The following is a 22,438-nucleotide window of genomic DNA, read 5'->3' as shown; positions in this document are numbered from 1 at the left end:
GATGTTTGTAGCAGCTTTATTCATAACTGTTAAACCTTGGAAGTAACCGAGATCTCCCTCAGTAGGTGAATGGGTAAATAAACATCCAAAGGAGTGCTAAAAATTCAGTGCTAAAAAGAAATAAGCTATCAAGCCATAATAAGACATGGAGGAAACTTAAATGCACATTACTAAGTGAAAGAAGCCAGTGTGAAAAGGCTACATGCTGCATGGTCTCAAGTACCTGACATTCAGGAAAAGGAAAAACTATGGAGACAGTAAAAAGATCAGTGGTTGCCAGAGGTTAGGTGGGAGGGAGGGTCAAACATGTGGAACACAGGATTTTTAGAACAGTGAAACTACTCTGTATATAATACTATAGGGGTGGATATATGTCATTATATTTAAATTTTTTTAATGTTTATTTTTTTGTGGGAGAGAGAGACAGAGACAGAGCACAAGAAGGGGAGAGGCAGAGAGAGAAACACAGAATCTGAAGCAGACTCCAGGCTTTGAGCTGTCAGCACAGAGCCTGATACGGAGCTCAAACTCACAAACCATCAGATCATGACCTGAGCCGCAGTCAGATGCCTACCTGACTAGCCACCCAGCCGCCCCAGATATATGTCATTATAAATCTGTGCAAATTATGGGATATACACCAAGTAAACTGCAATGTAAACAATGGTCTCTGGGTGACAGTGATGTGTCCATGGAGGTCCATCAGTTGTAACAAACGTATGCCTCTAGTGGGAGATGTTGATAATGGGGAAGGCTATGCATGTGTATAGGCAGGTAATACATGAGAAATCTCTGTAACTTCTGTTCAGTATTTCTGTGAACCTAGAACTGCTCTACAGTCTATTTAAAAAAATTCAGGACCTCTGGGTGCTCAGTCAGTTAAGCATCTGACTTTGGCTCAGGTCATGATCTCGCAGTTCATGAGTTCGAGCCCCACATTGCACACTGTGCTGACAGCTCAGAGCCTGGAGCCTGCTTTGGATTCTGTGTCTCCCTCTCTCTCTCTTTCTCTCTCTTTCTCTCTCTGCCCCTCCCCTGCTCATGCTCTGTCTCTCTCTGTCTCTGTCTCTCTCTTTCTCTCTTGAAAATAAACATTACAAATTAAAAAAAAAATTTCAAACCAGTCATATTACTTCTAAACCTCAATAAAGTGCTCTTCTCAATACCAGTACAATAGAAAAATCACCTCAAATATACTGTCAAAAACAATCACAAAACACAAATCATAGAAAAAAATTATCCGGGGCGCCTGGGTGGCTCAGTCAGTTAAGCCTCCGGCTTCAGCTCCGGTCAGATCTCACGTTCGTGGATTCGAGCTCCGCGTCGGGCTCTGTGCTGACAGCTAGTTCAGAGCCTGGAGCCTGCTTCTGGTTCTGTGTCTCCTTCTCTCTCTGCCCCTCCCCCTCTCGTGCTCTGTCTCTCTCTGTATCAAGAATAAATAAAACATTAAAAAAAATTATCTGCAGAACTCCAAAAGGCATTTATCCTAGCCATTTCTTTTTATAACTCAGAGAAAAAAAATACTACTTTCCTCTCTGCAAATCTATAAGCCCAAAGCCTTCATCTAACATATTCTAGCTGCCATCACCTCCTCCTTTCCTGTCGGTTTTCAAAACTAGTTCCACTTTGAGAGCTAGATAGTTTCTTTTACCCTGATGTCGTGTTCAAGTGGCTAAAAACAAACACACTACCCATGGAAATCATACAACAGACTCTGTACACCCGACAGGCAGCATCGTGTAGACAATGACCGTAATTGTCAATGACCTCTAGAAGAATGACCATAATGGTTTTAAGATCTGTCAGGGTAATGTTTAACACAAAGTACCTTAAAGATGATTCATGTTGACACTTTGTATCAGAGGATCCATTTTCACCAATTAGCAAAAAAAGCAATCCCTTGGTTTTAAACACACACAAAAAACAGAGTGCTTAGACATAACAATATGAAATACAGATTGAGCATTGAAATTTAGAGATTAGAAACACATTTAAAAAATTTTAAATATTAACTAGTTATTCATATTTTTGCTTTTTCTTTAGCACCACATTTCAGTTAAATAAAATACTTCCTCTGTAATAAATGATAATAACAGGCTTTGATATACTACATCATAATAAAACTGAAAATGGAGAAGGGAATGACTAACATCCCTGTATTTTATTTCTTCCGCTGTTGTAAAGCACTACATAGATGAGGAAGATTCCTGGGTGGAACTACCCATGCACAGCAGCAATGGCAATGGTAATGGCAATGAGGAAAATGGGGGGCTTTCTTCACCCTCTATCTACAGTGGAGACATGCAGGAGATTCTTCTGAATGCACAATATGAATTAAAGCAGAGCAGTTTAAGAGGAAGTCGTTACTGTGACAGCCCTTACCCATAAGAAAATGAGCAAATTTTATGTTTGATGTAGAAATGCACAGCAGCAGACACCACAGCTCTCAGTCAGAGGTTATAAAAGAAAAGAAAGAAGTTGATGCTTTTGAGGGACTCGAGGTCTGACTGATCGAGTAGGCCTGAAACCATTCCCCTGGGGCGTTAGTTCCACTTCAGGCGCTCTCTGTTTCTCTAAGCATGAGGAAAAGAGAAGCCAGGAAGAAGGGGGGTATTTTCTCTGCACTCTCTTCATTCCATCTCTCTTCCTTCCTCATGTTTTGGCTTTGGAGCTAGGCATCTATATTGAAAACAACTGAGCATAGCTTCTGCCAGCACCTCTCTAGGAAAAGAAAAGCCGCTAGAAAAGTGTGAGACCTCTGAAGTGGTGTATTATCATAGTAGTTTACTTGAACCTGAGGCCGTGATAAGCATGACCCAACCTACCACCCTATTTTTACATATCCAAGTTCCAGTAACTCTCAAACCCAGTATTTTATTCAAACCCTGTTGAGGCATTTTACTAACCTCATTCCCTCTTTGGTCTATGACACTTTAGAATTTCCTTAGCAGTTGGCTGCTGTTTAGAAATTGCAAGGGCTTCTTTTCCCACAAATGCCACCAACAGATTATAATTTGGGCAACAATGCTTTTGTCTCCTTTTATTACCACCAGACTAAGACCTGCATCATTCAGGGTATAAATTTTATTCTTGCAATATAACTACCAACTCGTCCTTAAAATCAGGTTAGCAAATGACATAAATGCTTTGTTGTTTTATTTTGTTTTGTTTTTCAAGACAAAGGTAAGCTTCTCTAAGTTTGAATTTATAGTTATTAAAAGAAAAAAAAGAGGAGCACCTGGCTGGCTCAGTCAGTATACGACTCTTTATCTTCGTGTTGTATGTTCAAGTCCCAGGTTGGGCCTAGAACTTACTTAAAAAACAAAACCAACACCAAAAAACAAACAAGACATATGCACACAAATATCCTGGGCAATGAAAAAATATTTTAATCCAAAAACTAAGAAGAAATTAAGATATAGTAATAAAAATGAAAAGGGAGATACAACTCCATACACTGTAAAGATTAAAAGGATTTTTTTTTTTTAAAGAAAAGCACAGTACCACATGCAGCAGCTCATTTAGATGTGTCTGGAGTTTTAGAAGCCTGACTACCCTACATTCTCCTACAAATGGACCCGAGAGCCTGTTTGGAGGCTCTCGCAGGGGAGCGTAGCCACTCCTACACCCTTGACAGAAGAACAGTCCTCCTCTATCAGGGAAGGCCATCCTCTTCAAAACAGTGTGCAGCCTTGGGAGATGTACATGGAGCAGTGAGGGAGGAAGGGGACGCCAGCCTAGCCAGCCAGATAGACAAACCAGCCCTGGCAATCAATAGGGTGACAGATGTCGCAGCTAGATTGCCTTCCCATCCAAAAGAGAGGATATTTTTGAGACATTTAGAAATCTGAATGCTGGGGCACTGGGATGGCTCAGCTTAGTGTTCGACACTCAATTTTGGCTCAGGTCACGATCTCACGGTTTGTGAGATCAAGCCCCACGCTATTAGCACACAGCCTGCTTGGGATTTCCTCTTCCTCTCTCTCTGCCCCTCCCTTGCCTGTGTGTACTCACCCTCTCTGTCTCAAATAAACTTAAAAAAAAAAAAAAGTGATTGCCAACAGGGTATTTAATGAAGAAATCATTTTTAATTTTTTTGATGTGATAATTGTAGTGTGATTAAAAAGAAAATCTTTACATTTTAGGATATATATTGAAAAAAATTTCAATTCCACTATTCTTAAAATACAGTGCTGTATTAAAGTGTATAGTATAGTGATTCAATTCTATATATTACTCAGTGTTCATGATAAGTGTTCTCTTAATCTTCACCTATTTCACCCACCCCACCCCCACCTCCCTATATACTGGAATTGTTATAGATAAAAGTATACGATGACTGGATTTTGCTTCAAAATAGTATTAAGAAGACACATGACTAGGGGGTGAAGAAAGCATAACTGGCAATGAGTTAATGGCTATTCGGGCTTCAATGATGTGGGTCATTATACTACCTTATCTTATTTTCATACATGTTCAAAATCCTCCAATATAAAATGTTTACTTACTTACTTATTTATTTATGTTTGGTTGTTTATCTATTTTGAAGAAGATCACTTCTCGGCCTTTTGGCTAAGATCGAATGTATTTTGAAGAAGAGAAAGAGAGTGCAAATGGGAGAGGGGCAGAGAGAGAGAGAATCCCAAGTAGGCTCTGCACTGTCAGTGTAGAACCAGACACAGGGCTTAATCCCACAAACCATGAGATCATGAAGAGCTGAAACCAAGAGTCAGACACTTAACTGAATGAGCCACCCAGGTACCCTAAAACGTTTTTTTAAAGTAAGCAGTATAAGAGAATTAAGAAATAAAAATCCATTGTACTCTCCTCCAATAAATAAATAAAAGGGTATTATAAGCAGCTCTATGTCAACAAATATGAAAATCTAGGGATAATATCCAGAAAAATTATCAAAAGTTGACAGGAAAAACCAGAAAACTTGCCCCAAAGAAAACACCAGATGATTTTACAGGCATGTTAAGACATAATAATTTAAACCTCATATATACTATTCCAGAGTATACCAAAAAAGAGGAAACACTCTTCCCAACTCTAGATTATTTTATGAAGCTAGCATACCCTTAAGGTGCCTATGTGACTCAGGTGGTTAAGCGTTCCACTCTTGGTTTTGGCTCAGGTCATGATCTCACGGTTCCCGGGTCTGAGCCCCACATGGGGCTCACTATTACCAGTGCAGTGCAGAGCCTGCTTTGGATCCTCTGTCTCCCTCTCTGCTCTTCCCTCACTCACATGCATGTGCACATGCATACTCTCTCAAAAATAAACACCAAAAACTTTTTAACTGAAGATATACAAGAAAAATTATAAGCCAAACCCACTCATTGAGACTGATAAAACTAAATGGTAAAATACCTGAAAGCACTCATTTTAACATCAGGAAAAAGACAGGGATGAGTTCTAACACCAATTCCATTAATATTGTACTGGAGATCTTGATTAGTGCAATAAATCCAGTAAATAAATTAAAAAGATAAACTTGTCAAGGAAAAAACATAATTATTCACAGACCATATGATTTTCTATGTAGAAGACCCAAAGAAGGATAATAATACATTTTAACAAATTTGCTGGATATGAAATCAATATGAAAAAGTCAATTTGTTAAGGGTACCATAGTTGAGTAAGATGTCAACATTATGGGAAACTGGGCAAAGGGTACACAGGAATACTTAATAACATTTTTATAAATCTAAACTTACTACAAAATAATCTTATTTTAAAAGATTATAAATGATTTTAAAAATTAAGAAGTCTGACAGTATTAAGTATTGGGGAAGATGAAGAACAACAAAAATTCTTATGTACTGCTGACAGAGTACAAGCTGGAAAACCACTTTGTAAAACACTTTGGCATTATCCTGTAAACAAACTAAACATGTCTGTACTTTTTTTTAAATTGTTTTAACATCTATTTATTTTTAAGAGACAGGAGAGACAGAGCATGAGCAGGGCAGGGGCAGAGAGAGAAACAGAATCCGAAGCAGGCTCCAAGCTCTGAGCTGCCAGCACAGAGCCTGACGCAGGGCTCTCACAAACTGCGAGATCATGACCTGAGCCAAAGTCAGATGCTCAACTGACTGAGCCACCAGGCGCCCCATGAACATGTCTATACTCTTAGACCCAGAAATTCTACTCCCAAGTATATACCCAGAGAAACTCGTATACATATGTATAACAATGTTCATAACAGCAATATTTGTAATAGCATACTGACAAAAATATAAATTGTGTGACATATTTGCACAAAGGAATACCAAACATCAGCCAATACAATACATTAACCTAGATCACATATTCTCAATGTGGATGATTTTGAGGGTGAAAACTGGTTTGGCAAGATGCGGGGAATCTCAGATATTATAATCACTTGTGGCCCTCCAAAGGGCAATAGTACATAAATACACTTATATCTGTGGTGTTAAAATTTCACGGGGGAGGAGGGAGATGATTAGGATAAAAATGTCTAAAAGAGGATCTTTAGGGGACTAATAAAAAAAATTTGAGAAATAATGACCTAGGAGAGTCTCAAGAATGTAACCCTGAGTGGGAAAAAAAAAAAAGCAAGTTTAGAAAAATACATTTAATGTGGTATTATTCACATAGAGTTCAAAACATACAATATATTGTGTAGGGATACACATATATATACATATGTATATATTGCTAAGCTATAAAAAATTTTCAGAAAAGAAGCTATCCTTGTAAAGTAGGTAGGAGCATGCTGAAATCTAAGAGGGGCACACAAAAGGATTCTAATGTATTGGCTGTGTTCTTCAAATGAGCTGGCAAATACATAGGTGTTCACTTTATTATTCCTCATCTCTTAATTATTTATATATTTTTTGTTAGTACAAATGTTTCATAATTACAATGACTTAAAAGAACTATTTAGAAACACCACCTATCACATTATTCTAAGTAAAATCTTAATAGTGAAACCGTATTAATAGTCTTGCTTTCTATCATCATGCAATCCATATTAAATAATATTAAATGATAACATTGATATTTAACCTATGTTGATAAAAAGAAGCACTGTAAGTAGCTTAAACTTTTCTTTTTTAAAGATAGGGAAACACACAACGGCTCATACCCAGCCACCTTGTTGAATGATGTACTCTGCAGCATAGTCCTCCAGGTACGTCACACCAAACTGCAGCAATGCACTCAAAGGCTCCTGACCACGTCTTGTCAACTCCAAAAGCATTTGTTGTAGCAAAATCAGAGGCACCAAAATCTTCAATGCAAAGATGAGAGAGTAAAAAACAAACAGAAATTCTTATAATTCATTTTATATGTTCAACTATTAGAAAATGATACTTGGATGCATCGTTAAGGAACCTCATTTTTATTATAATAAAGGAATAAAACACTGACCCCCCTATTTTAGCATCTAAAATACTGCATGTAGATTTTTATACCATAGGGTAGTAGAAATTATTATTATATGAAAACAATTGGGCTACTGTGAATGTCGGTTTATGTGAAACATGTATAGGAAATTCACTGATTATTTATAATAGCAAAAGACTAGAGACAACCCAACAGGACTGGTTAAATAAATTTCGGTTAAATATCATGTAGCTGTTAAAAAGAATTAGATTATTTACTGCCCAATCACCAGGACTTATTTTCAGTGAGAAAAGTTACAGGAGGGTGTATATAGTAATGGTATATTTGTGTTGAAAACACACACACACACATACACACGTACACATGCTTGCATAATCCTATAGTATCTCTGAAAATATATATAAAAAACTGGTAACAGTGGTAGCCTAAGAAAAGAAAGAGGTAAGTGGTGACAGGATGGGAAACCAGTTTTCAACATATATCTTTCTGCACTTATTGTGTCTTGTATTTTCTTTTATTATTTTGTATTTTTTATTATCTATTTGAAAATAAGAACTTTCAAAATTATCATTATTTTATAAAAAGACATCAAAAATCTAAGGAAGTATTATTATCATTCCAAAGAACCTTGTTGCTCAATATTTAAAAACCATCAAATTTATGACAGAGCTGTACTAGAGTCCCCTCCCTTCCAAAAATGACTTTGAGTAGATAATGAAAGAAAATGCGAAATGCTTATTGATTTATGATGTGGTTTCATCTTAGCTTGGGCAAACCATGCAGTATTTAATACATAATAGCAGAATATTTACTATTGAAGCTTGAAAAGATGTGAGTTCTTTGTGTGCAATCTTTCATTTATGCATGTGAGAGGGTTTTCTTTTTTTTTAATATTTTTATATTGTAGTACTTCTTTTGCTTGTTGGTGGTGTTTGCTTATTTAATACATTCCATCAAGGACAAAAAAAAAAACCCAGCTGCACACTGAAAAGAACGAACCATTTTCAATCAACCATCTGCATGCAATCCCTTTAGTCTAAAACATTAAAAGGGCTCCACATTCCTGAAAAAGGAATGCAAAAGGAAATGAAACCAATTCCAGTTCCTTATTACTGAATTGCCTAGGCAATAACTGAGGGATTACAAAATATTTCTTCAGAGAAGGACAAACAGAAAAGACAATAAGTTTATAGTCTTACTAATATTCTTTGGCTTTTAAGTAAAAGTAGTCCTGAGGGAATCTATGTCAAAGACTGAAAGAAAGAATGCAACAAACATGTATCTTCCTTTTTTGATATTGTAAAAGAACTCCAGCCCAAAATATATTAAAAAAACCCCTTCTTAACACTAATGGAGGGATATAGGGCTAATAGGGCTATAAAGAATGTATTAGGCTTTCCTCACAATTAGAAAATGTGTCATTCTATTAAAAACAAACAAAAAACCCCAAAAACCTATTGTTGGTCCAGCCCCAGTATTTTTGTCTTTGCAGAAACAGTAAGGTACAGCTTGTTGATCAGTCCTGCTGACTTAGGTCATATCAACTTCAAAGGCCTGCAATGTTCTGTACCTCAAAACATTCTAAGTTCCCCTAATGATCTACAAATATGCAATATTTTAAAGTTACTCATATTTAAGTTCTATTACCTTTTAGGGAAATGAGCTGCAAACACTTTATACTTGCTATATAATACTTGCTTTTATTTGTTCCAAATTTACCTCTCTTGTATATCATAAAGTAGATGACCTAGTTTTACTATGTAATCATCTAGAGATAAATCTGTAATCCTCTTTCACTGCTGTCTTAATTTCAGCCCTTAATCATATTCCCTCTCGTTCACTATGCTTTTTAGGCTGAAATATACTAATCTTTTAGTCTGTTCTTCACATGGCCATTCTTTCATTGTTTTAATCATTTAAGTTATTCCTTCCCAGATCTTCTCTATCCCCAATTATATCTTTCTTGAAACACAGTAAACAGAGTGCAGAAATGTCATTTTACAGGACTAACAAATTCTAATTGTAATACTCTTGGTGATACATGTTCTATTTTACCTATTTAACATACTATCTTCAAGGACCTATATGAGGACTTCCAAGCTCACTATCTTTTACATGTAATTTAGATTGTCTTAATATAGTTAAACCCACTTGCCCTCTAATTTTTGTGACCACACACAAAACTTTGTGAGTTACTTCTACAACCAATTTCATCAACTTGGCAATGTACTACCCACAATTTCTTATCACTTATACCTGATAGGTTTTTTGCACTCCCCCTCCCACAGTACTAAAAAAATGTTAAAAAAAAAAGACAACCTGGATTCCCAAGCATCCATTCCTAGAAGGTCCCCACTATTCATATATCTAGGACTAAAAAGCAACCAAACAGTCTTAGTCTTTGAATTCTTCTCTGTAAATCATTTCCTTACTAGATGATAGTAATCCCCACAAAACATATATTATTTTTCATCCAATAACTTTGGTAAAGAAATGCTAAAGTGATTTTGACCACCACAAAGGAATACCTCCATTTACTGTCTCCTCATATGTACCACGTGGTACCTTCCTCCAATAGTTAGACTTTGCTAACAATATTATCTTTTTATTAAAGAATATATGAGCTTGCCTGATGCAGATATAAAATATACTAGTTATAGTTCCAAGGATCTCTTCCAGGAGAATAGAGATTTGTGATTATAAAATATATATTTTAATCCATCAATCTACTATTCAATAACCATTCTATAACTTAACAATTCTAGTAAATATCATATCCCACAAATTTTATCATATCTAATCCAGTGATTAGGTTTGAATGTTTGTCCTATCTGCTTCAAAATAAAATTTGAGACATTATGTATCACATAGTGTAATACAAGGAAACAGGGAACACCACCAATGAAGAATTCTTGCCAAAAAGATTAAACCTGAATATGATTGGGCAGGCTTCTAGAACTACCTACCAAGGGAAAGGAAATATAGATACAGAAGAATGTTAAGTGACATCTCAATGGTGTCAATAAAAGCCAGAAAGTAGGAAATTTTACAAGAGAAATAACTTGTGACTAAAGAAAAACACAAGAGGGGGGGTAACCCTACGTATTAAAAGACACTTAAGTCACATATTACATGATCACATTTATATGAAATTTCCAGAATTTAAAGAGACAAAGTACAGTGATGTTGCTAGAGACTGAGATGAACAGAAAATGGAGAATGACTACTACCAAGTACAGGGTTTCTTTATGGGAAGATAAAAATGTTCAGGAATCAGATGGTGCAAATGGTTGTGCAACTCTGTGAGTGTACTAAAAAAAAACCAAACACTAAATTGTATATTTTAAAAGGGTAAATTTTATAGAATGAATTATATTTTAATTTTTTTTTAAAAAGTAAAGACAAGAGAGTTATCAACCAAATGCAATGCATAGACCTTGTTAGGATCTCAATTCAAACAAATCATCTTAGAAAAATACCTTTATGAGACAACTGGAAAAATCTGAATACTGAACAGATTATGTGATGAAAGAATACTGTTAATATTTTGAGATAAACTAGTGGTATTATCAGTTGGTTAAAAAGAGGGACATATCATCCTTAAAATACACATTAACATATTTATGAACAAAATGATATTTAGGAGGGGCTCTAGGTGGCTCAGTCAGGGTGAGATCAAGCCCCATGCCAGGCTCTACAGTGACAGCACAGCTCTGCCCCTCCCCTGCTCATGCGCCCATGTGCTCTCTCCTCTCACTCTTTCTCTCTCAAAATAAATAAATAGAATCTTCTTAAAAATATTTTTAAAAAATGATGTCTAGGGTCTACCTCAAAGTAATCTGGGGGGAGAGTGTGAAGAGTATGGGGGAAATAGATGAAACAAGACCAGCCATATGTTGATAATTATTGAAGCTGAGTGACAGATACATGGGGTTTGCTATATTATTCACTGTGCTTTTGTGTATGCTTGATATTTTAATAAATATTTTAAATATTGGTGATTTAACATGCCACTAAAAATTAACCAAAGCAAATAATTCATTTATTTTTGCTATTATTTTTCTAAAGTTTATTTACTATACTGTGAACAGTAGGTACCAACACTATAGCTGGCTCTCTTTTTACAGTTATAATGTTTATTCTATTTTATAATTTTTTAAGATTTTATTTTTTTAGGGTTTTTAAAAAATTTTTAATGTTTTTATTTATTTTTGAGAGAGAGGGAGACACAGCGTGAGCAGAGGAGGGTCAGAGAGAGAGGGAGACACAGAATCTGAAGCAGGCTCTAAGCTGTCAGCACAGAGCCCAATGTGGAGTTCAAACTCATGAACTATGAGATCATGACCTGAGCTGAAGTTGGCCACTTAACTGACTGAGCCACCCAGGTGTCCCTAAAGATTTTATTTTTAAGTAATCTCTACACTCAATATAGGGCTCAAACCCACATCCCTGAGGTCAAGAGTCGTACACTCTACCAACTGAGTCAGCCAGGTGCTCCTACAATGTTTATTTTAACAAAAAGGATATAACATGAGTGAGAAAAATAGAAAGTAGTAAGATAAGATGTAAAGTGGGATGTGTCTCTTGACACCATTTACACTCAAGGTCAAAAAACACAGTGATTATGATTGTGCCATAAACAGGGAATTTTACAAGTAACATAATTATAGTCATCAGTCCAATGGCACACACAGGTGCCTTCAATTAGTGCTCCTGAGCATAGCAATACTTCTGGCAGAGTCCATACCCCCAAGAAAAGGCAAAGCTAAGCATTTCATGGTTTTTTCTCTTTGATGGTCATTTTCTTTTTTCCTCAGAAGCAGGTAAAGACATAGGGAAAAACAATACCCATGTAGGTGTGGGGGAGAGAAAGAAAAGAAGCTATAACTTGGAGATAATTACTACATATTATTTAATATTTTGGAATATTCCAATTATTTTTTGGGGCATATACATACCTAAATTTATTTTTTTAAGCTTATTCATTTATATTGAGAGAGAAAAAGTCAGTGAGAGTCAGGGAGGGACAGAAAGAAGAGACCGAGAATCCCAAGCAGGCCCAGCACCAGCAGCGTGGAGAAGCCCAACGCAGGACTCAAAGCCACAAAACGGTGAGATCATGACCTGAGCCAAAACCAAGTCAGATGCTTAAATGACTGAGCCACCCTGGTGCTCCATACATACCTACATTTATATATGTACTTTCTTTTCTTAAAGAATCATACTATTAAACCGCTAAAATTCCAAAGTGTACCAATTTTTTTTACTATGCTTCAAATAAATAGAAAAATATAGTTATAATAATGATCTTAAACTTTGCCATTCATGCTTCTATGCACATTAGGCTAGGTATTCCACTTTGAAAGCATGAGCGGATCTAGGCCTTTGAATGGCATATGTTTTAAAAAGAAGATGCATATTGAAGTAGTTTCATGATTTGATTTGTTTGGCATAATAGGAAGCAAGCTGATGCTAAGTATTTTTAAATGGTTATGTATGCAAGCTGAACAGTAAATTTTCCTTCAGAAATGTGAATTAAGATTTGGAATGGGTGAAAGACTTGGTAGGGGGAGAAAGTGGGTATGACTAAATGGATCTTCATGATCCTATGATCTATCCTTTCCTTGAAAGTTTCTGAAGAAGAAAGTGGAAAGATCATTTTGTTGTGTCCCTCCACTCTTGTTTTTAAAAGAACAAGTCCAAAGCCCAGTAGTGTTAGTACCTACTGTTGGAGCTTGTTCGGCTTGCACTGAACTTTCACGTTTGAATTAAAGACTGTTAAAACATGAAAAAAAAAGAAAAAAGATTCATACTATTAATACAGTTTTGTGACCAGCTTTTTTTCCTCCACTTCTTTTGATATAAAGAGCATTCAACCAAGATGCTTTTAGAATCCCTATACAGATGAACTGCTATTCAGTTTGTCGCTAAAGTGGCATGTTCTGTGGACATTTTTTCTCTTCTCTCTGATAGGTGTTTCATTTGAGCTTCATTTATCTACCAGACATATTGTTTTCAGCCCTAGAGGACTTAGTAGGAGAGTAATAGTGGATTCAGCAGAGCAAGTATTATTCTAACTGGCATGGCTCATTTACATGAGGTATTCAAGCCACAGTCTTGGCCTTTGGTCCAGATGAGGGACTAAAATGAGGTAGAGAATGGAAAAATCAGATGGATGAAGACAAAATACTGAAGTCTGGGGTTTACTCAGACTTTTTCTTAGGATAACCATAGAATCAAGGGGAGGAGGACATACAAGAATTGATTAAGTCACTAGACAAGAGTGACAGAAAGATAACATAAAATAGGGGAAGAAGGCTAGTTAATATTAGGTACCTACATATGTGTTATTTGATATACTAAGAAATACATCACAACCAAGTTCACTTTTATTTATATAATAAATTTTTTCAAACATCCAAATAAGAGGGTTCTTTTATTCCAAGAAAGGAAATGAAACAAACTTAAAATAAGTCATTTACAGTTAAATAACACAGTGACTATTTGAGAACAAGTTCTCTCTTACTATGGTGCCAGGCAACGTGCTAAATAAGCATTTAATTATATTATGCCATTTAAATCTAGTGAAATTTATAAGGTTAGTATTATTAGATTCATTTTATGCATGTGAAAATTCAGATTTAGAGGGGTGCCTGGCTGACTCAATCAGAAGGGCAAGCAACTCTGATCTCAGGGTTGTAAGTTTCAGCCCCATGTTGGGTATAGAGATTACTTAAATAAATAATACTTAAAAAAAATAAAGAAAATTAAGATTTAGAGAACTTAATGGACTGTCCAAAGATATGCATCTTGTCTATGACAAAGCTGATATTTGAAATAAGTCCAATTACAAAGCCTATGATGCTAATTATGCTATAATGTTTCCAAAGCCTGTATTATAAGGTAAATAAAAATAATACACATCAATTAGGTAGTAAGGTCACATGATTGGACTCATACAATTTTGAATAGAGGGACAGGGGTGGGGAAATGGGTTAAATAGGTGATGGGGAGGGGCACCCGGGTGGCTCAGTTGGTTAAGCATCCAACTTCAGCTCAGGTCATGATCTCATGGTTCGTGAGTTCAAGCCCCAGGCTGGGCTCTGTGCATGGAGTCTGGTGCCTCCCTCTCTCTCTCTGCCCGTCCCCCACTCGCACTGCCACTCTCTCTCTTAAAAATAAACATTAAAAAACTTTTTAAAAATAGGTGATGGGGATTAAGGAGTGCACTGTGATGATACATGGAATATATATGGATATATGGAATTGTTGGATAAAATAAAAACTTTCAAGAATTCAGAGTAGAGGTGCCTATTTATAAAAACAATTCTACTGATTTTCTCATTCCTAGCACAATATCACTAAGGGCCACACTTCTTCCTCACACTGAGCTGAGCCCTCCTATATTGCATCCCCTTAGACTTTCTGCCTTTTCAAGGTGATAAATGGATAATACACTCTGAGATCAAGAATGAGCAGTATGGTAGAGTGGAAAAAACACTAAAGCTGGGATCACTGGCTGAGATCTCAGCTCTAGTGTTGGTTCCAGTATTTCTTAGTCAAGGGGTCCTGGATAATTCAATTAATGTTTTTTCTCTGATTACTCACCTGATCTAACTAAATAAAAAAATAACAAAATAAAAGGTAATAAATTCCATTCTGCTTTCTGCAGAGGATGGGTGTCATGATCCAATGACATGTGATATGAGATACCTTGTAAACTATGAAACATAAATGGTATTGCTCATTTAAGAAAATCAGAGGGGGGAAAAAAAGAGAGAGAAAGAGAAAACCAGAAGAAATAGTCTTCCATGTAAAGCTCTTATTCTTTTCTACCCCAAGACATACACACAGGGTAACAAATAACTATCTGGAGATAAATGTCACATCCAATATAGAAAAATAAAGAAATGATGGAAAATTGAGAACAGATAGGAAGAGTCCATGGGACATGTATTTTTGGGTCAACCAAAAATCTCACAGCATTAACCAAAAACCCACTTTAATCAAAAACATCCTCTTAACACAATTGGATTTATGCATTAAATAATGAGTTCTAACAGTTTTCTCTTCTATGATGTTAGCAATTTCTCCTACACTTTATCAACACACTAAAATCTTTTAAGAGAAAAGATAATTCAGTGAATACCTTATTCCAGCCGCTGGCATGAACTGTGGTCTCCAGTGTACATTCCCGGTATGCCTGATATGTCACTGGCCTGTAGAGATTTTTTTTTAAAAGTCTGGGTCACAAAGAAGGAAAAGTCTAAATTTCCAGATGAATAAATATACAGTCACTATTCTGCTGTTGAACTTTTTGCTAATGTACCCTAGAATATATTTCACATATTGTTTTATAGGAGATGTGGCTTTTAACATTTGGTATGCATTTCTCTTCAATCACTCCCTATAGGTTGAGAGGCATGATACCAGCTTGGGAAAGCAGTTAACAACATAACAAGATAGGAATAAACAATAACACTTTTAAAATAATTGTTTGAAACTAATCCAACAGGATTTCCATGTTGCAGATAAACAAACACTTGGATTATTAAAATAAGATCAAATAGTAACAAAAATGATCTCATTAATAAAATTAAAAGCACAATTTTAACTTTTTTAAGAGGCAAAAAATTTAAAACATTTAAATATTAAAGACACATGTCACTGAAAGACTTCTCAAATCGAGGATTTAACGAGTTGAAATAAACTAGGCCAGTAAATAGAGCTCTATTTTTAACTTGGAGTCTTATGACATCAAATCCTGGAGGGCAGAGATAAGCCTTTCTGATTATTTCCATGTAAGTTCTAGTCAGACCAAGGAAAAAAAAAATCACTGAAGGATGACAATACTCAGTAATTTATTGAGGGACTTGGTTGGTTTCATGTACAAATTAACAACAACAAAAAACACTTGGTACCAAGTAGTAATGAAAGCATCAATAGCTTGAATGTTAGATTTAATAAAATTTACCTCCCCATCTTTTATGGGCAAAGTATTAATTTATACGTAAAAAAAGAGAGGAATCATGCTTTTACAGGATTTTAAAATCCATTCCAAAGGTATTTCCTACCCTGAATCTGGTCTGTAAGCTCTTTAGCCTATTTAATATTGATGATAGCTACCACTCACCAATAGCCTACAGTTTGGTTTTATATTTTTATATGTTTATATTTTATATTACATATTATCATTTTACAGGTTAGGAAACTGAAGCTCAGAAAAGTGAAGAAACTATCTATCCAAAATCCACACAGCTGGCAAGCAGCAATGTAGGAATTCACACCCAACTAGATCCAGGTCCAAAGGCTACACTACTTCTATTTTAAATTAGGATTGTGACACATGCCATGATAATGTCTAGATACTACATGTGGCTAATGACCATTTGAAATGTGGCTAGTAATGTACTGAAAATGCAATATGCACACTAGATTTCTAAGACTTACTAAGGAAAAAAGAATATAAAATAGCTCATTAATATTTTTATGTTGAGTACCTGTTAAAACTAACATTTTGAATATACTGGGTTAAATATATTAAAAATCTCAATTTTTTAATATGGTTGCTAGAAAACTTTAAATTACATATATGTGACTTGCATTATATATAGTGTACAGTGCTGGTATACATATGTCAGAGATTAGTTCTGATGACACAAGTATCATTCCTTTATACAAGTCAATATCAAATCAATACTACAGTAATGCCGCAAGGAGGTAAGATGCATGGATGACCTCTTTAATAAGATGTTATGTACTACCTTCCTGATATTACATTACCATTAAAGTAAGCTTAGAAGTTTTTAGAAGCCCTGAGCTAAATATCAGGTAGTTATAAGACTTGAACTTCAGATACTATACAGTCTACCTACCTATATTCTCCCTGAAACTTTACTTGCATATATCAGTTCCTTCACTTCCTTTCCTGAACTGTTTGAGGCTGCTGTGAGTCACAGTAGTCCTTAGGGGTAGTTTGTCTATCAGGCTAGCATCCTTCGGAATGAAACATGATTTGAATCATTATATGTACACACATATATGCACGTAAAAGATCCAGCAGATTAAAATATTTAAAGGAAATTTAATACATAGAAAAGCAAGTAGCTGAAAAATCAGCCCTATCTAATGAGCTATTTAAACTGAGCAAAGAAGAAAAAGGGACAAGAGGAAAACTCAAAATGCTGGTGCTTGACTATATGAAGAGTTCCGGATTAACTTCCAACTTGAACAAAACTAGAGTAGGCAGTATTTTCTACCTTAAATATTATTCTCACCAATCTGTATAATACTTCTAATTCATCATCAGTTAGCTATTTTTAAGGTATTAGTAACAGATTAACAATTTTCAAAAGTAAATTGCTGAAAAAAAATTTACTCATAAAGAGGCCAGACTCTGATATACAACCAGAGGTACCAATTAAAAAAATAATTATGTCAGGAGCACCTGGCTGGCTCAGTCAGTGGAACGTGCGTTTGTGAGTCTGAGCCCCACATTCGGTGTAGAGATTACTTAAAAATAAAATCTTTAAAAAAACAAATGAACAAACGAACAAACAAATAAATAAATAAGTCAGTATTCAGAGTTTGGGAGAAAAAAATCACCAAGTATTCACCTGACTATACATTTTTAAATATAATTTACTTTGCAGTGAGAAGATCTCGGTATTTCCTCTACATTATGAAAAGGATGCCAAATAAAACTTTACGTATATAACACTGTTCTCCAGAGAGCTCATAATATCCCAGTAAAGTTGAAAATAATAGATGGGAAAACAGATATAGAATGAAATGGTTTTCTTAAGGTCACAAATAGTTTATATCCAAGCTGAAAATATAATTTTTTACCTTCTACTACTCAGTTATTTTACTCCCAGTCCCAGTAGCTTTTACAAATGTTTTTGTTTTTAGCAAAACAGTAGATTTCTTCAAATCCTACGTTAACCCCTGATATATAAAATATATGAACATATAGCTATTCTGGTTTAAGAAGGAGGAGAAGGCCTAACAAGCCCCACCTACTCACCCATCCCTCACCTTCTCAGGGCCCCTAAAGGCTCCACAGAACCCTCTAAACACCACTGCTGTCCATCCAAACTTCCTATTTATTTTCTGACAACCATAATCTTCTCTTCACATTTATTTTTAAACTTTTCTATATATAAAGTTAAGAAAATCCAAACATGATTTTTATTTCAGTGTCCTACACAGAATTTGGATTTTTACATTTGCTCATGTCACCAAAATATGCAGAAACAAGTTGAACTTTCCTTAAACACAAAGTGCTTCCTTCTAACAAACGGTAACATACAAAGTTTGCCTATGTGAATATAAGGAATTACCTTACTACAACAGTACTTTGGCATCTGAATTTTGACCCTTTTAGTGAAGAAACCAGTCTTCATCCTGTTTTAGATATCATTCTTCATTAAAATAAATTTTTTCTAATTCATACCAATTCCTTAATGACTCTCAGCAAGAGGAAAAGAAATTTTGAGATTTACAATAAATCACTTGGTTCTATTTTAATATACTTTCACTAGGAGCTTCTTGCCTTTAGCTTTAATGATCAAAACCATAGTTAGTAGAGAAGTTCCCACTATAAAAATGTGCCAGTAGTTCCATAGACAAACCCAAAGTTTAGCAACATTTGGGATACTGATACGATGTTAATCCCACATTACAATGCATAAAACCCTAACCCTGATATTTATGTTGGCCACTAGACAGACAGTAAAAAGTGGTCAGGACAAGTGAAATAGTTTATATCTACATTTACAAAGCAGTTAAAGCATTTGTTGAAACCTAACGGATCAAAAAGTAAACACAAATGATCAAATCCATGTTGGAACAGTTAAATCACCACTTTGATGTAAAGTCTGTCACTCAAAACGCAAACATAGTTGCTTTAGGAAAGCAAAAGAAAGAAGTGAAGAAAATAGTAGGGACACCATTCACCTAAAACAAAGCCTTAACCAATCCAGTGCTGCCTGAGAGATCCAGAGACTACTTAGAGAACCACCTTCCCACTTGGCAAGGGTAACTCACTGGCTGAGGAGCATTTGCAATGCCTTTTGTAGAGGCTCTTTCAGTTCCTGTGATACTTTTTCTCCAAGATGAGCCAAGCAGTCTTCCACCGAGCTTTCTGGGTTAGCAGGGCTGAACACGGGAGAAGTATGACGGTCAAAGCCTGTGCTGGTAAAGGCTAAAGACAGGGTAAAAGAAAAATCTATTTCAATACATACTAGCAAAAGCTATAGGGGAGCACCTGGGTGGCTCAGTCAGTTAAACGTCCAACTCCTGATCTCAGCTCAGATCACGATCTCACAGTTCTGAGATCAAGTCCTGAGACAGGCTCTAGACAGAACAGAACCCCTTGGGGTTCTCTCTTTCCCTCTCACTCTGCCCCATCCCTGCTTGCTCACTCACTCATGCTTTCTCTCCCAAGATAAATAAACATTTTTAAAAAAATTTTAAAAAGGTCAATCACTATAGGAAATTAACCTTTCCTGGAACACAAAACTTATTTATTAGGTCCTAGTCTTGAGATTTTTTTTTAAAGGAAAGATTTTTATGGAAAATCTTAGCTTTAGGAGAACAAAAAGACTAAACTGGCTAAAATACACAAGCCAATTTAATATGTTACTACATACCAATCTCAGTTAAGAATGATAAATGAAAGGCAACTCCTAGCTCTATCATCCCACTTTGTATGTTGTTTTTAAGATTTCGTTTTTACCTTTATAAATGTGGCACTTTTTCTTAAGTCTACTTATTTTGAGAGAGAGAGAGAGAGAGAGAGGGGGCATGTACATGGAGGTGGGGGGTGGGTAAAGAGAGAAGGAGATAGAGAATCTCAAGCAGGCTCCGCACTGACAGTGCGGAGCCTGATGAGGGGCTCCAAAGGTCAATGTGGGGCTCCAGAGGTCAAAGTGAAGCTCAAACTCACAAACCATAATATCATGACCCAAGCCAAAAAGTTGGTCACTTAACCATATGAACCACCGAGGCGCCCCAAAATGTGGCACTTCTTAAACCAGATTCTAATCAGCTTGCTCCACCTTACGGGATTAGTCAATTACTTTCACCCCTTTTTAAAAATTTATTATTATTATTTTTAACATTTATTTATTTTTGAGAGAGAGAGTGAGAGCATGGAGAGGGGTGAGAGAGAGAGAGAGAGAGAGAGAGAGAGAGGGAGAGGTCCAAAGCAGGCTCTGCGCTGACAGCAGAGAGCCTGATGTGGGGCTTGAACTCATAAACCATGAGATCATGTCTTGAGCTGAAATCGGAAGCTTAACCAACTGAGCTACCATGATGCTCCTCATTCCTTTGCTCAAATTTTTTAAATTTTATTTCCAGTAGAGTTAACATACAGTGTACGATACGGCGATTCAACAATTCTGTAACTTTCATTCCCTTTTCTTTTTTTTTTTTTTTGAGAGAGAAAGAGAGAGACAGCATGTACACAGGACAAGAAATGGACAGAGGAAGAGAGAAAAAGAGAGAGAATCTTAAGCAGGTTCTGTTGAGCCACCAGGCGTCTCTTATTCTCTTGTTAAAATGAACTTTCAAACTCAATATTCCTTCACATGGATAAACTTTAAAACTATGAAGGTGATATGAGTATCCAAGTTGCATATAAAAGAAGCAATCACAGCTTCTCTCTCCTCAGCACAAACTACCAGCTTCTCATCTGTTTCCATATTATACTGCCATGCTCTAACTAGAGGAAGAACAAGCAGAATCATTGTTGCTCCAAGGTACAAATGGGATACAGAGCAGAAAATTCCAGTAAAGCAAGCAGCTAGCACCCTTTCCCAAGAGTTACTAATAACCTAATGTATTCACTGCATTAATCCAAGGCTTGCAGCTAGAAGGCTACAAATTTTACTAAAGTACGTATTTCTTTATAAAGTACTTGCCTTCACTAAAGATGTAAATGGCTGCAAAGTTCCCAATAATTCTGTTGTGTGAGCAAATTTGAAAGCATCCATTTTAATAATCAGTCTAGGATAATATGGAACTTCAGTAAGTGACTCCATGTAACTCTCTGAAGCTCCCACCCCCCTTCTCCCTTCTGTCCATTTTACAATGAATAAGCACTTGTTACCAGAAGTGGACAAAGGCTTGACATTGTTTGGAACTTTAACCATTCAAAAATGTTGGCAAAGGAAAATAAAACAGAGAATTAACTTAATTAAGCCCCGCATCAAGTTCTGTGCTGACAGTGCCAGGGCCTGCTTGGGACTCTCACTCTCCTCACCTCTCTCCACTCTCTGCTTCTACCCTACTTGTGCTCTCTCTCTCTCAAAATAAATAAACTTAAAAAAAATGTTTCTGGAATATTTGAATTTCTATTCATATTCTTTCTCTAAAAGAGAACTGATTTATAACTTTATCTTCTCAACAGGGAATTTATTTATAAACATGATTTATAATAATTTTTCTTATTAAAAATTATTGGGAAACACAAATCAAAACCACACTGAGATACTACCTCACACCAGTCAGAGTGGCTAAAACGAACAAATCAAGAGACTATAGATGCTGGCGAGGGTGTGGAGAGACGGGCACCCTCCTACACTGTTGGTGGGAATGTAAACTGGTGCAGCCGCTCTGGAAAACAGTGTGGAGGTTCCTAAAAAAGCTATCCATCGAACTCCCCTATGACCCAGCAATAGCACTGATAGGGATTTACCCAAGGGGTACAGAAGTGCTGATGCATAGGAGCACATGTACCCCAATGTTCATAGCAGCAATGTCAACAATAGCCAAAACATGGAAAAAGCCTAAATGCCCATCACCTGATGAGTGGATCAAGAAGACGTGGTATATATACACAATGGAGTACTACACGGCAATGAGAAAGAATGAAATATGGCCATTTGTAGGAAAGTGGATGGACCTTGAGGGTGTCATGCTAAGCGAAATAAGTCAGGCAGAGAAGGACAGATACCATATGGTCCACTCATAGGTCTAACAGGAAATTTTCAGAATGATCTAGCTTCAAGAAAGCAAGCAGTTAGTGGTGCTTAAGAAAAATTGATTCAGTATCTAATGG

At 36.0% G+C, this 22,438-nt stretch overlaps 1 protein-coding gene and 1 pseudogene across 9 annotated transcripts in view; one reads left to right on the top strand and one right to left on the bottom strand.

Annotated features, from left to right (window-relative positions):
• BCL2L13 (BCL2 like 13) overlaps nt 1-22,438 on the bottom strand; it is an 86,694-nt gene that overhangs the window by 32,315 nt on the left and 31,941 nt on the right. For 4 of the 9 annotated variants that reach the window (XM_029953153.1, XM_029953154.1, XM_029953155.1 and 1 more), the window contains 3 exons: nt 19,423-19,579; nt 15,524-15,617; nt 7,115-7,258 (listed from right to left, as the gene is read on the bottom strand). In XM_029953153.1, coding sequence (XP_029809013.1) covers nt 7,115-7,258; nt 15,524-15,617; nt 19,423-19,579 — 395 coding nt within the window. Of the gene's footprint in view, nt 1-7,114; nt 7,259-15,523; nt 15,618-17,249; nt 17,371-19,422; nt 19,580-22,438 lie in introns of those variants that run through there. The other 5 variants (XM_029953157.1, XM_029953158.1, XM_029953156.1 and 2 more) reach the window with 5 other exon arrangements.
• LOC115303945 lies at nt 2,212-2,892 on the top strand (annotated as a pseudogene).

The sequence above is a fragment of the Suricata suricatta genome, chromosome 10, assembly GCF_006229205.1.
Source record: "Suricata suricatta isolate VVHF042 chromosome 10, meerkat_22Aug2017_6uvM2_HiC, whole genome shotgun sequence".
Taxonomy (NCBI): Eukaryota; Metazoa; Chordata; class Mammalia; order Carnivora; family Herpestidae; genus Suricata; species Suricata suricatta.
This window is presented reverse-complemented; position numbering and strand designations above follow the sequence as displayed.